The 13,715-nt window shown below is 59.2% G+C and overlaps 2 protein-coding genes and 1 long non-coding RNA gene across 3 annotated transcripts; 2 read left to right on the plus strand and 1 right to left on the minus strand.

Moving 5' to 3' along the window:
• Positions 1 to 2,341: 2,341 nt before the first annotated feature.
• Positions 2,342 to 8,533, plus strand: CCDC86 (coiled-coil domain containing 86). The gene is made up of 4 exons (XM_045786783.2): positions 2,342 to 3,180; positions 5,750 to 5,879; positions 7,495 to 7,569; positions 7,724 to 8,533. Exons 1-4 carry the CDS (start codon positions 2,423 to 2,425, stop codon positions 7,841 to 7,843), a joined length of 1,083 nt encoding a protein of 360 aa, XP_045642739.2. The 5' UTR covers positions 2,342 to 2,422; the 3' UTR covers positions 7,844 to 8,533.
• A 1,072-nt stretch (positions 8,534 to 9,605) lies between these two features.
• On the minus strand, positions 9,606 to 13,345 carry PTGDR2 (prostaglandin D2 receptor 2). The gene is made up of 2 exons (XM_045786782.2): positions 13,215 to 13,345; positions 9,606 to 11,101 (listed from the first exon to the last, which is right to left on the minus strand). Exon 2 carries the CDS (start codon positions 11,091 to 11,093, stop codon positions 9,894 to 9,896), a length of 1,200 nt encoding a protein of 399 aa, XP_045642738.2. The 5' UTR covers positions 11,094 to 11,101; positions 13,215 to 13,345; the 3' UTR covers positions 9,606 to 9,893.
• LOC148107879 (uncharacterized) lies at positions 10,958 to 13,375 on the plus strand. Its single transcript, XR_015721439.1, has 3 exons — positions 10,958 to 11,094; positions 12,235 to 12,317; positions 12,432 to 13,375. It is a non-coding gene; the product is annotated as an uncharacterized LOC148107879 (long non-coding RNA).
• Positions 13,376 to 13,715: the final 340 nt, after the last annotated feature.

Consider the following 13,715-nt stretch of genomic DNA (forward strand, 5'->3'; position numbering starts at 1 on the left):
GCAAGAAAGGGCTTACATGCACATAGTCTGTTCAGAAAATGACTCCAGCAAGCACCAGCAAGAGCGGGAAAGTGAGGCAGGGACGGGGAAGAAGCCAAAAAAGGGTGCATGAATGACCAGGTTGCCTTCGCAGACAACTGGGGCTTGGTCCTACTGGGAGCCTCTTCGGAGGGTAGAGAACCCTTCAGCAACCTTTCCCCACCCCCAAGGGCAAGGAGGCAGGGACGGTTGCAGTAGAAAGCAAAGGAGTCCCAGCAGTGACTGTCACATTGGGCTTTTCTGAAAAATTCAGGCATCTCCCCTGGGCCCTTAAACACCCCTGATAATGATACTGACAAACGGAGCTCAGGAGGGAGTAGAGGGTTCGAGGCCAGAATTCACTTGATGTCTCCACACAGATTCAAAAAATGTCTATAGGGGCTCCTGGGTGGCTCAGATGGTTAAGGATCTGCCTTCGGCTCAGGTTATGATCTCCGGGTCCTGGATCTCGAGCCCCACGCCGGGCTCCCAGCTCAGCATGGAGTCTGCTTCTCCCTCTGCCTCTGCCCCTGCTTGTGCTCTGTCTCTCTCCCTTTCAGATGAATAAATAAAATCTTTTTTTAAAATGCCTATAAAACACCTCCCTTCCTCACACCACCCCGGCAGGGATCTGAGACCACCCTCTTAAGTATTTTAAGCTGGGATGCAATCCAACTGGCCTTTGTGAGCAACCCCTCCCGCTGAGGACGGGAGGTCAGGAAGCAGGGAGTGGACACTAGCCTGGAGCAGCGCAGCCACAGTGCGGGGTGCATAGTCTCCTCCAGACACCCCGGTAATGCACACGGGGCTTGGCTCTGAGTGGCAAGCCATTCAGGCCTCCAGGCTGGAGCAGAGAATTTAAGGAACCCAGAGTTGGGGGCTGAGGGAGGAGGGATCTAGCTGCTTCTGCAGTGGGGAGCTCAGCTGCTGGACAGGGGCACTGCCGGGTCTTCCACCGCTAAGGAACAGGAGGGCACTGAGCCTAAAGACGGAGCCTCGGAGAAGAGCCAGGATGTTAGAGGCTGACACGTGATTACTACACAAGGGTGCAACTCTTTCTGACCACATGAAGGGACAGAGGGGAAGCCGTGCCATCGCCTTACCCTCAGGCAGGTGATTTCAACAGGCTGAACTCATCAGGAGGCATTTTGGATGCTGTGGCACCAGCCAAGGGGCGGGAGGTATTAAGGGTTCTCAGTTCCCTTTTCCATCCTCCTGGAAGCTTTGCCTGGGTTTTCCTTCTCCTCACCTCCTCCTCGATCAGCACTCAAGACACCCTGGGCCCAATCTGATGCTCACTCCTGCTCCAGTGTCCGTAGAATGACTCAGCAGGTGGGGGCAGTGCTCCAAGCTGAGGGCCCTGATGTCTGCCCCGCCTTCTTTCTGTCCCCTGAACACCCTTGGAAAGCTTCCCAGGCCCTCTCATAACCCCTCAGCTGGAGAAACTGCTTTGTAAAAGAAGCCACTGGGAGAGCTGGACAGGGGTCCTGGGATCCCTGAGGGCCATCCCCAGGCAGTTCTAAGGAAACACTGAAAAGAGGGGGGATACAGTTGGGCAGCTTCCAAGACATTCTATCATCAGATACACGCTGTGAGTAAATCAAAACTTCCTCTTGAGTCTCATGCAGAGAAGTAGAGAAGACAGGCTCACACGCTGGGGCAAGGAACTCTGTCTTGGCTGAAAAGGTCAGTGATGATCTGATCGCTGTTTCCAGAACTGGGGCTGAAGGTCCAGGACACACAGGTAGTGCATCTAACCAAGGGGCAAGCACCTCAACTTCACGCATGAATGTGAAAATGTTGAAAAGGAAGAGCTATAGTTTTTATACTTAACCACAGAATGGGAGAAAGGCAGGAAAGGGTTATATTTAACATGTAACTCAAGAGATTTCCCGCTTCCAGGATTCCAGTTCTGAGTACTCCCACAGGATCATTTTCGATACACTAAGCTCGGGCAAAATCACCCACATGGCCGGAAGAGAGTGGGACCCCTGTTCCACAGGAGGGAGTTAGCGGCAAAGTTTCCATCAAGGCTTGCCTACGGGCACCCTGGACCTTGTGCCAATCTTCTTCTCTCCGGAAATGGGTCCCCCAGTCCCTTCCCTTCTCCTCCTGCACACTCTTTTCACCAGGGAGAAAGTTTGCCCAAAGCCAAACACAGACCTAAAGCTAGATCTCCCTAGGGAGTAAAAGAGCCAAAGCGCTTTGCGCACGCGCCTTATAAGCCCAGCCGCCCGGGCCATGGGCCCCGCCTCTCCACCCGTCACCAGCATGGTCTCCCCGGCAACAGCCCCTCCTGCCTGGCGCAGATATGGCGGCTGCTGACGTCATAGGACCGCGCCGTTGGTCCCAGACACAGTGGAGGCTGCACGTGGGCTGAAATTTGAAACTTTCAGGCCCAACCATGGATACGCCGCTGAGGCGCAGCCGGCGGCTGGAAGGCCTAAACCCTGAATCCCCCGAGACCCCCAGCTCAGTTTTGCGGGCGAGACGGGCCCTTGTGGAGGTCAAGTCGGACCCAGAAGAAACGAGGGAGCCCGGGTCGCCAAGTGCGCGGCAGCCCGGCCTGGAGTCCCCCCGACATCAGCCGGAGCCAAGCCCGGGATCACCTATTCTACGGCAGGGTGCAGGTTTGGGGTCCCCCGGAAGGGAGCTGGAGCCGGACCTAGGGTCCCTCGAGCGCCAGCAGGATCCAGGTCTGGAGTCGCCCCAGACACTTCCGGAGTCGGGTCCAGAATCCCCCGGATTTCAGCCAAAGCCAAGTGGGGAATCAGCAAAGTTCTCCCAGGCCCAAGAAGAACCGGACTCGGAGTTGGCTCTAAGTAAGAAGGAGCTGGCCCCAGGATCTCCCAGACATCAAGTGCCGCTGGGCCCAGGATCCCCTGAGCCTTACCCGGGTCAGCAGGCGCCGGGTCCGGAGCCCTCGCGGCCACTGCAGGAGCCGACAGCCCAGTCACCCGGCTCCACCCGGGGTCAGCACGAGCCGAGCAAGCCTCCTCCGGCCGTGGAGACGGTGAGAAGCTGCCCCGGGGCGAAGAAGCGGAAAAGTTCTTCAGCCCACGCCCCAGCGTCCAAGAAGTTGAAGGAGGGGGAGGAAGTTCCTGTAATCCCTAAAGGAAAGCCCAAATCGGGGCGGGTGTGGAAGGACCGCTCCAAGAAAAGGTGAAGTTGGGGGACCCGTGCAAGCCTGGAGACAGGCCCAGGGATGGAGAGAGCTCACATTTTGGGGGTCTCACAAACAGATAATTATAATCAGAATGTGGTAAAATGCTCTGGGATCCCAGGGAGGGTGAGACCATACCCTCAAAGGTTATTTCTGTGATGCTTTCCTCCTCAGAGTACCTGTGTACCTCTCGGAGAACACCTCATTTGTGTATTCATTCAACAAGCATTACCTCTGTCTGCCCGTTTTCCAGTGAGGGAAGCAGAAGCAAGTAAGCCAGCCGTTAGTTGATAAAAAGCTGTGAGGTCTTCACCAGCTAGTATCTGTTACAGTTATTTGCCCTTGTGTTAAAAAGTATTATGGAGCCGTGAGCCTGTAGAACACTGCTAAGCAGAGGGACCAGCATGCCTCACGGTCTTTAATCTGCACGCAGCACTATGAAGCCGCTGGTGTTATGATTCTCATTTTACATATGGGGAACTCGAGGCTGTGCGGAGACATCGGAGGGTTATCAGACCACAGGACGTCAGGGTGAAAGCAGGGAGACCAGTGAGGACGCGGTTGTCGTAGAACTAAAACACGTTCGGAAGCTGTAGGTGGTCTTGTGGGTAAGGGCCGAAGGGCCAGTGAATTGATGTGAGCAGAGCCCGGAGACAGTGGACGCAGCGCCTGCAGCAGGAGGCGTCCCAGCAAAACGAGGGATGTGGAGGGCGGCGGTGGGCTGGGAAGGCCCGGCTGCAGCCCCCCTTCCGTGCTCAGGCCAGATGCCACGTGCACAGCGCTCCTTGGGTGTGCCAGTCTCCCTTCTCTGAAGGACAGTGTTTACTGAGCACCTGCCGTGTGCAGGGCATTGTGCTAAGGGCTTCTCCAGCCTTGTCTCAATCCTCCCACCATCCTTTGAAACAGAAACCATTCTGGTCTCTAACGTGGGAAGTCGCTGGGACTCTGGCTACCTTGCCCAAGGTCGTCCAAGTAGTAGCAGGCAGATCCTGGCCTTGAGACCCAGGCCTGTCTGTCTTCAACCTCCAGGTAAAACCGGTGCCCCAGAACTGCGTTGTCCCAGAAGCGTAGCCGCGGGCACATGTGGCAATTTCAGTTTAGGCTGATGAAAATTTAAAAACTTAAAAATTCAATTCCTCCATCACACCAACCACATCTCCAGTGCTCGGCTGCCAGTGTGACCAGTGGCTGCCTTACCAGACAACGGAAATATCGAGCCTTTCCACCATTACAGGAAGTTGTGCTTGGCAGTGCTGCTCTAGAAGGATCCAGCATTGTGTCCTGTGGCTCTGTGTGTGTCCAGGTCCCCACGGCCTTGTCCCTTTGGGTTTCTCGTCACTGGGGTGGGAGGAAGTCTGTGCTGCAGCCCCATCCTTCTGGGCTTAGGATGCCCGGTCTTCAGCAGGAAGTCCTTGGGCAGAGGGAGGGAGCCGTCGAGGGCTGTTCTGGGATCAGAACCAGGCTGAAGATGGACAGGCCTGGGGTCAAGGTCCAGGCTGTGTGTACCAGACTCCTGTGGAACAGGAAGGGGAGAGGAAGACCCGGAAGAGCAGTATTGACCCTTTCCCGTGGAGGGGAGTGGGCTCTGCCCTGTGTGCCCCACAGGCTTCAGGAACTGGGGCAAGCCCGCTGACCTGCTGTGACCATTTGGGGCACCGTATAATGGAAGTGGATGAAGAGCTCTTTCAGAAGTCAAGAAATCGGTGGAGGAGGCAAAAAGGCCACTATGAGAAGATCTGCTAAGGGGAAAAGGCCCACGGGACAGCCAGAGAGGCTTCAGATGGCTCAAGGAGAAAGACCTACAGAAAAGGGGAGAGCGTGGTTTGTGACCCCCGTTCTCCTCGTGTGCTCAGCAGCACTCACAGTCTTACTGGTCCAGCTTCATCTTGCCCCTTGACATCCCTTTCTTTCCTTTTTTTTCCTGGAATATTTTCCAGCACGTCGTAGATAGATCATTCCACCCATATGTGCTTGCAGTGTGCTTTCTTCCCGAGATAGTCCCATTTCTCTTGGGACCGTAATGCCACTATCACACAGGAAAATCAGGACGTCCCCGATATCCTCTCATGCCCACTACATTTTCACACACACACACACACACACACACACACACACACACACACACACCCGCACTGTTGGAACGAGCCCTCCCTCCAGAAGCTTGAGCACCAAGCTGAGTTTGCTTCGTGGGAGCAGCAGAACCTTATGGAAAGGCTCTGCGGTCTGGACTCTGGTCACAGACAGGTTTCAGTCTTGACAGCCGTTTGGGTACAAGGTGATCTGGGGCAGTTATTTAACCTCTTTGAGCCTTGGTTTCCTCGTCTTTAAAATGGGAAGAACAAGAGTACCCATCTCAGGGACGCGTAACTAGGGCTTAAGAAATGGCAGCTGGCACGATGGGGGGCCCGTTTCTGCAGACCCGGAGGGGTGACTGCCTGGCAAACAGGTGGGGGGGGGATGTAATTCTGCCTGGGCTCTGGGGAGGATGGCCCGGAGCTGGGAGCTGAGGGGAGTGTGGGCCTGGGCGCCCCCCACAGACGACACGAGCGCCCATTGTCTCCCATCCAGGTTCTCCCAAATGGTGCAGGACAAGCCCCTGCGCACATCGTGGCAGCGGAAGATGAAGGAACGGCAGGAGAGGAAGCTGGCCAAGGACTTCGCCCGGCATCTAGAGGAGGAGAAGGAGAAACGCCGGCAGGTGAGGGGCTGGCCAGCCAGGCGGAGGCTGGAGCTCTGGGGGCTGAGCCGGTGACTGCTGGAATAGCCCTGGGGGGCAGGGCAGGGGGAGCCTGGCCAGGAGCAGAAGTGTGGTCTGGGACCACAGGGTGGGGAAGCCCAGGGCAGCGCCCAGGTTAGCCCAGGACTCTGCAAGAGACTCAAGGATGGGGAGGAGCCCGGGACGAACCTCCCCGCAGTGGCTCTCACTGCTGATAGAAGCATTTGGTGAGATGGGCTTCAGGGTCCTCGCTCAGGTAGGAGCCTTATCCCTGGGACTGTTGCCGTCATTCTCCAAGAGACAGCTACCACGCATCAGTAAAGTGGCTATCCCACACTCTCCTCCGGCTCTCTCCTTGCCGCTCATCCCCAGGCCGGAAATGCCCCCTTAGAGGCCCCCCTCGGGCTCCAGGAAGCACCAGCAGGCAGCACACAGAGACTATGAGGTCTGCAACCACCGCTCCAGGACTGGGATTATCAGAAGGCTGTCACTTGCCTCGTGATCCCAGGGGCACAGGAGGAGTCAAACACCTCCCCCCAAGGCTGGGCCAGTCACCTCAGTCATCTCGCCCCTGCTTTGAGTCACCGCAGTGCAGCTGTGGCCGAGGCCCTGCAGACTGCGTTTCTGCTGCTATGTGCTGAGTCCTTATCTTACTTCCTGTGTGGCCCTGACTACTTCTTGGGCAAGACAGACTTCTGGTCACCGCCCCCCCCCCCGGGAGTGCCCCCAGCCCAGCCCTTCCCCTGACAGGAGCCCAAATCTCACTTCTCCTTTCTCCTCCCTGGGGGCCCAGGCCACGCCTGCTCCCCTGAGTCATCAAAGCCAGGAGAGGCCCCTGACCATGCAGTGGCCTCAGAGCTGACATGCCCTCGGTCCCCACCTGGGACAGCAGTCAGCATAGCCAGAAGGCACTAGACTCCCCATCCCTGAGACAGACTCCAACTAGATCCACCTTTGAAGTGTTCCCACCGGGCGGGGTACCCCTCTGAAGCCGGTGCATGCATGCACACATTCATTTATTCCTCGGGACAATCCTGTGTAATCCTCTTCACTGTCAAGGTGGGGCCTGGAGGCACAGAGAGGTCAAGCCACTTGACCGAGGTCACCCATTTGGAAGCAGCAGAGTCAGGATTTGAACCGGGGCCAGATAGCTTGGGAGCCTCTTCCCCTTGGCCTCCACCCTTCCCAGCCCCACGCCTGGATGAACCTTAGGAGACCCTGAGAGAGTGGGAATGAGTGAAAGGGCCAGCCCATCCCCTCCCCCCTGGTAGTTGATGGGGGGGATGGTGTAGGGGCCATTGTGCATGTGGGGAGCCACCTGTGTCTTACCTCTCCCCCTATCTGAGCTGCACAGCCAGGTGCCCACCTTCTCAGCTGCAGTCAGGAGCTTCCCACCACGGTGGGCCTCTGGTCCCACGGGCACGGGCATAGCTCCTTGCTGGCCCGCCCCCCACACACACCACCAGCAACAATCGAGCCGGGGTGAGAGGGTCTTTCCTCTCTTTGGGAACTCAGCCAGCTCTCGCTCCTCTGAGGCCTAAGAGACCAGGGCTACCCCAGCTCCCAGCGTCAAATCCCCATCCCCTCTGTGTTCTAGGAGAAGAAACAGCGCCGGGCTGAGAACCTGAAACGTCGCCTAGAGAATGAGCGGAGGGCAGAGGTTGTCCAAGTGGTGAGTGTTGTCTCGCTCAGGGGATCTGAACCACGGCCGGGCTGGGCGCTGTGCTCGAAGTGCCTCGGCCCCTCTGCGGGGTAGCCTCCCTTTCCCCGGGGCACAGGGCAGAGACGACAGCCACGCTAATGCCCTCTCCTCACACCACCCCCAGATCCGAAACCCCGCCAAGCTCAAGCGGGCAAAGAAGAAGCAGCTTCGCTCCATTGAGAAGCGAGACACGCTGGCGTTGCTGCAGAAGCAGCCGCCCCAGTGGCCAGCAGCCAAGATCTGAGCTCAGGACAGCCCAGAGGCCTTCTGCGGCCAGCCGCTGTGTCACACTCGCACTTGTCGGGCCGCTGGTCACATGCCTCTGCGGGACGCGGCACTTCAGCGCTCGCGCCACCCCAGCCCACCCCAGAGGGGCTCGAGCCTTCGAGGGCTCGCAGGCCCAGAGGGATCCTGGAGGAGGGAAGAGGTTCAGCCCCACCCCCGCCTCCTTCTTCATCTCTCCTCCTCCATCAAGTGCCTTGCAACCAAGAAGGGTAAATTCTCTGGTTCCTTGGGAGCTGACAACTGGAGGGTGAATCTCTGTCTCAAGGTCGTGGGTCCGACCCAGGCCAGGCCGCTGCAGTCAGGAACCAGCTCCCCTCACCATCCGAAAGGCTGCTTGGGGTGTCTCTGCAGCCCGCTGGCCCTGTCGCCGGGCCAACAGAACCCGGCTTCCCCAACTTTTCAACACTGAAAGATTAAGGAGGTGGCAGGGAGTGAGTACCCCCCACCCCCCAACTCCCTCTCGCCTGGCTCTGCAGAAGCCCCACAGATCTGATTCACTCACACTATCCAGTCTGTAACAGATATTTATTGAACACCCGTTGTGTACAGGCATAATTCTAGGTATCAGAATACAGACAGAGGCCTGCCCACAAGGAGCTTTTGTTCTGATGGAAAAAAACGTAATAAACAGGGAAACAGTATTGTGTTAGACAGTGGGAGGTGCTACGAATGAAGCAGGGGAGGGTAGCAGGGAACATGGGGAGGTGTGAAGGTGGACGTCGGTTCGGTCAGCTGCCCATCTATGGTCCGTCCGTCTACTGAGCCTCTGCTGTGGGCAAGGCCCAGCACAGTGGTAAGCAGTGAGCCGGCCAGCCCAGCCTTCGGGACCCCAGCCAGGAGCGGCACCCGCAGCAGTGGACCAAGATCCCAAGAGAGTTTCTCTCTCCACCCTTCCACTCATGTTTCACCCACCAAACAGTTACTGGCCACCGCTGTGCGCCTGGCCCTGGGACAGACCCAAGTGCAGTGGTCTTTGTCCTCTAGCACGTGGTGGGTATGGATGTGCTCTAAGGAGGTCCGAGTTAGCCCTCACTGCTGCAAAGTGGGACAGCCGCCGCCGCCATGTGGTTGGGAGATGGGCGTTGGAAAGATCTGGGGATTACCAGCATGGCCCACGGGGTGCCCCATGAAATACCAGTCCTGCATAGATGTCAGATTTGTGAGGAAATGTCACGTGCTATGGTCTCAGAGGCTGCTGTGCACATTGAAGCACTAAGACGACCTTCAGCAGAGATCCCCACTGCACTTGGATTAGTCCAGACTGGCCATGGAGCCCCTTGCTCTTTCCACCTTATAAACCCCTTGGTTGGTGCTGGGTCAGTAGGGTAGAGATGGGGCCTCTTGCAGCCAAGACCTTCAGCGTCGGGTATGTTGGGGCTGGGGAGGGGGTGTCCTTTCACTTACTAAGTGGTCATGGAACCGCATGGTGCTTAACGGTGAGTGTGCAGACGCTATACTTGGGGCGGGTGGATTCATCTCCATGTACCTCGGTTGGATCATGGGTGGAAGTTGGGGCTCATAGGACCTGTCCCTCAAGATTGCGGGATCAAGCATCTAGCTCAATAAACGTTGGCTAGGTGACTACATGAAGAGTTAGACCAGACCAATGCTTCCCAAACCTTACCTCTCTCTGTTTCCTACTCCAGACCACACCACTGGTTTCATGTAAAAATACTTCCCTCCCTTCCCCGTCCTACCATCTGGTAAAGCTGAGCTCCAGGAAGGTGCATCCCCTGTACCCTAGTTTGAGAAATCTTGTGGTTTTAACCCCGCCTTGGTCCACACGGGGTCCGCTGACCAGCAGTCCTGACTTCGCCTCCTGGAAGTTTGATGGAAATGCAGCTTCTGGGCGCCCGCCCTGCCTGCTGACAGTTCTGAAGGGAACTGAGCCACGGGAGACGCTTTAAAATGCAGATCCCTGGGTCCCAGCCTGACTCCGCCCCGGGACGCTCTCGCGCCTGATCGCCACCTGCCCTGACCCCCCCGGGGGAGAAGGCCCGGGACGCCCTCTAGCCTGACGTGGAGCTCAGCGCCCGGTTCAGGGGGCCCCTCTCGTCCTGGGACCGGGCGCTGGCCCTCTGCGCGGACGCCGGGCGGACGCCCCGCAGCCAGGCGAGCAGGCGTGCGGGCCCGGACGCGGGCGGCTGGCGGGCGGCGGGCACTGGGCGGGGGCCGGAGGCGCGCCGGCGGCGGCCGCTGCTCAGGCCGCCCAGCTCGCTGTCGTCCAGCAGCACGCTCTCCAGCACACTGCGCAGCGAGCGCCGCAGCTTGTGCAGCACGTCTGGGCAGGTGAACACGTAGAGCAGCGGGTTGACCACGCTGTTGATGAAGGCCAGGCTGGTGACGAAGGGCAGGCCGCGCCACACGAGCGGCCGCAGCGCGGGGTCGGCGTGCGCGCGCGCCTCCAGCAGACTGAACACGTGGTAGGGCCCCCAGCAGAGCGCGAAGGCCGCCACCACGGCCGCCACCAGGCGCACAAAGCGGCTGGGCCGCCGGCGGCCGCGGTGGCGCAGCTGCACGCTCACGACCGCGTGGCTCGAGGCGATGACGGCCAGCGGCACGACGAAAGCCAGCAGGAACTTGCTGACGGCCAGGGCCGCCTGGCGCGAGTTGCACGTGGCGTCGCGGTCAGGCCCGGGGTTCAGGAGCAGCACGTTGTAGTAGCACATGATGCGGCCGTCCCGCCGCGGGATGGTGTCCCGGAACACGAAGTAGGGCACGGTGTTGAGCACAGCCAGGGCCCAGAGCGCCAGGCAGACCCTGTGCGCTGCGGCCACTGTGCGGTGGTTCTGCGCCCACACGGGCCGCGCCACCTGCAGGCAGCGGTCCAGGCTGATGGCGCTGAGCAGGAAGCCGCTGGCGAACATGTTGAGGAAGAAGATGGAGGAGTGCAGCTTGCAGAAGGCCGTGCCCAGCTCCCACGAGTGGCCCACGGCCAGGAAGTAAGTGAAGAAGGGCAGGGTGGCGGCGGCCAGCAGGTCTGACAGCGCCAGGTGCAGCACCCAGGTGGTGACCACGGTCTGGCGCATGCGGCAGCCCACCACGAAGAGGATGAGTCCGTTCTCCAGCAGGCCCAGCAGGGAGGCCAGCCCGTGCAGCAGCACGGATGCGTGGTCCATGTAGCGGATGCTGGAGTTGCTGTGGCTTTGGATGCGGCTCATCTGCTCCAGGACCGGGCAGAGCGGCTTCAGGCTGACGTTGGCCGACATGGTGAGCTCTGCGGGGAAGGGGGGGCGCTGAGGTGGGCCCGGGCAGGGGCAGCAGGGGAGCCTCCCCAGGACATCGGAATCTGAATCACCAGTGTAGGGATGAGGCCCCGGGGCATGAGCTGAGCAGAGACAGTGAGGTGGGGGGATTCACATCCCGGCTGCACCCCTGCTCGCTGCCGCCTTCGGCGAGCCATTTAGCCTTCCTGAACCCGTTTCCTCCCCTGTGACATGGATGTCAGTCGTCACAGGACTGGCTCCTGGGGCTGCTGGGAGTGTTCAGTGAGTTTACAGATAGAAACATTTAGAGCAGAGCCCGGGCTGTGCAGGAAGACCACGCGGTGGTGTGATTATCATCCTGCAGGTCCCCAGAGGTCACGTGGAGAAACAGAAACAAGGCGAGGCCACGCAGGACTCCTTTTCCCCATGCCCGGAGCCCTGGGGCAGGAACGAGGTTCCCCCCTAAAGGGAAGGAGGGGTCGGCTGGCCTGGGGAGTGGGAGAAGTTTGCCTTTAAGGGATGTGCCCTCCGCACCCACAGCTCCTTCAGATCCTGCCTCTGCATCTCTTTAGGTGGCCCTTTGCTCCCACAGCAGTGACAGGTTGGGTGTGTTGACCTTGAACTGTGGAGCCGGCCCCTCCTCTGGTAGTTGGAGAGGAAATATGATAAGAGCAAGGAGAGAGCTGGGCATGAGGAACTACCCGGCTGGGGCCCTGGAGGCCCAAGGGGGTTGGAGGACTGTTCCCCTGCCCGGGGGGCAGCCAAGCCCACCTGCCCACCCGGGGACACCCAGCCTGCTCACTTATTTGCTCAGTGACACACTCATTCGGCAGGTAGTTACTGAGCAACTTCTCCGGTGAGAAGCCAGCCTGGGGCAGATGTGCAGTCGCCCCAGATGTGCACACCCACAGCTTTATCGAAAACCCGAGACCACCTGATGTGAAGCTGGTTGAGATCCGAGCGCTGCGGGGGAGGGGTGGGAGACTGCGGCAGGGGGTAGGGGATGGGGAGCAAGGCTGGGGTACTCAGATTGTCCTGGGGCCCCACTATGTGCCCGAGACCCCGATAGCCCTTTACATAGGTGCTCTCTTGCTCAGGACTCAAGAAGAAAGGCACTAGAACTTCACTCCATCCCTTTTTACAGGGGAGGAAACTGAGGCCCAAGCCACCCACGTAACACCGACAAGCGGAGCTGCCAGGAGTTTAGCGCTCGGCCCATTCTCTGCTGTAAGCAAGGGTTGATGGATGACGAAGCCCGGGAAGTGGGGGGTGGTCTTCAGCACTCAGATTTCCAGGGGAAACACTGTTGGCCAGGCTGAGAAAATCCACACTCTCCTCCAGGTACCCCAGTCCTTTGTGAGGTGAAGCCCCAGGACATCAAAGACTAGACTTTTCCAGGCACACGATCCCCTAGAGCTGGGGATCGCAGGTAGGTGGGTGGGGAGCAGTGGGGCCTGTGCTCCCCGAGAATGCTCATGCTTCCTAAACTTTAGAGTTTGCAGAGTAATTGCACTCACTGTGACCCCATGAGACCCCATTTTTCAGAAGAGGAAACTGAGGCTCAGAGAAGCATAACTACGTGCCCAGCGTCGCTCAGCTGCAGTGCTGCCGCTGGGACTCCACCCAGCAGGTAGATGAGTGCCATCCCCGCTCTGCCCTGAGATGTTGCCATCAGTCCGGCAGCCCCTTGGCCAGGTCCCGTGGGGATGCTCAGAGAGCGCGATCCTGCTGCACCCTGGGAGCCCGTCCGGTTTGGTCTTCCTGGCTGCATGGAGCCGGCGCCCAGCCTCCCAGGATTCCCAGGGAGCCCAGCAGCTAGGTCCCACTCTGGTGGGGGTTAGGGGTAGAGGGCGCAAGCTTTTAGGGTCAGTTACCCTAAAACTGCTCCTGCAATCCTCCCTCCCCCCCAGACTGCTTATGCGTATGGAGAGAGGCTTCTGTGGTTTACCTCTGTGCCTGGCTTCTAGTGCCTTCCCTTCTGCGAGCAGCTCGTCCCCTCCAGTCTTGGTAAACCCACCCCTCTGCCTAGTTGTTTGGAGCCTCTCCCCTGGTAAAAGTGCGCCTTCCTTTGTGGGTCCGGAGAGGGCACTGAGGCTGCCCAGCCCCTGGGCTATTGCTCCTTACCTGGGCACAGAAGGAGCACAGGTTTCCTGGCCTGGAGACAGTCAGCTCCCGGGGGGCAGCCCGCCGAGGAGGCACTGCGGCACGGCACAGCACCCGGCAGGCGGAGGCAGGGGAGTGAGGCTGAGGGAGGAAATGGCTATCCACCCCAGAGTGTGTGTGTGTGTGTGTGTGTTTAGGGGTGGGGTTCGGGGAGGCGGGGCAGCTGGAGGGTGAGTATTCCAGTAACATTCGTCTCCATCAATGAGAAAGGGACAAAACTGCTGGCAGCCCCTGCCTGCCCCCCTCTCCTTCTCCCAGAGATTTTGCAGGAGCCCCGGGGCCCTGCAATGGCAGGTGAGGGAATGGGAGCATGCCTCCGGGACTGTGGAGAAGTCCCTGAGGGAGAGGACATCTCGTGCATGGTTCCACTGTCCTGGGCTGCCCTCTCCTGACCCCATAATCCCCAGGAAGGCAGGGCGCCAGCAGTGGGAAGAGCAGAGCCCCCCCCCCCCCCCCACCAGC

This window comes from Ursus americanus, chromosome 24 (genome assembly GCF_024610735.1).
Source record: "Ursus americanus isolate L20-20 chromosome 24, mUrsAme1.1.p, whole genome shotgun sequence".
NCBI classification, from domain to species: Eukaryota; Metazoa; Chordata; class Mammalia; order Carnivora; family Ursidae; genus Ursus; species Ursus americanus.

Coding starts and splice junctions, on each gene's coding strand:
- PTGDR2 (XM_045786782.2), bottom strand. CDS start 11,093: ATGTCGGCCAACGTCAGCCTGAAGCCGCTCTGCCCGGTCCTGGAGCAG.
- CCDC86 (XM_045786783.2), top strand. CDS start 2,423: ATGGATACGCCGCTGAGGCGCAGCCGGCGGCTGGAAGGCCTAAACCCT. Junction 5,880..7,494: donor AGAAGGAGAAACGCCGGCAG/GTGAGGGGCTGG, acceptor TCTGTGTTCTAG/GAGAAGAAACAGCGCCGGGC. Junction 7,570..7,723: donor GGGCAGAGGTTGTCCAAGTG/GTGAGTGTTGTC, acceptor CACCACCCCCAG/ATCCGAAACCCCGCCAAGCT.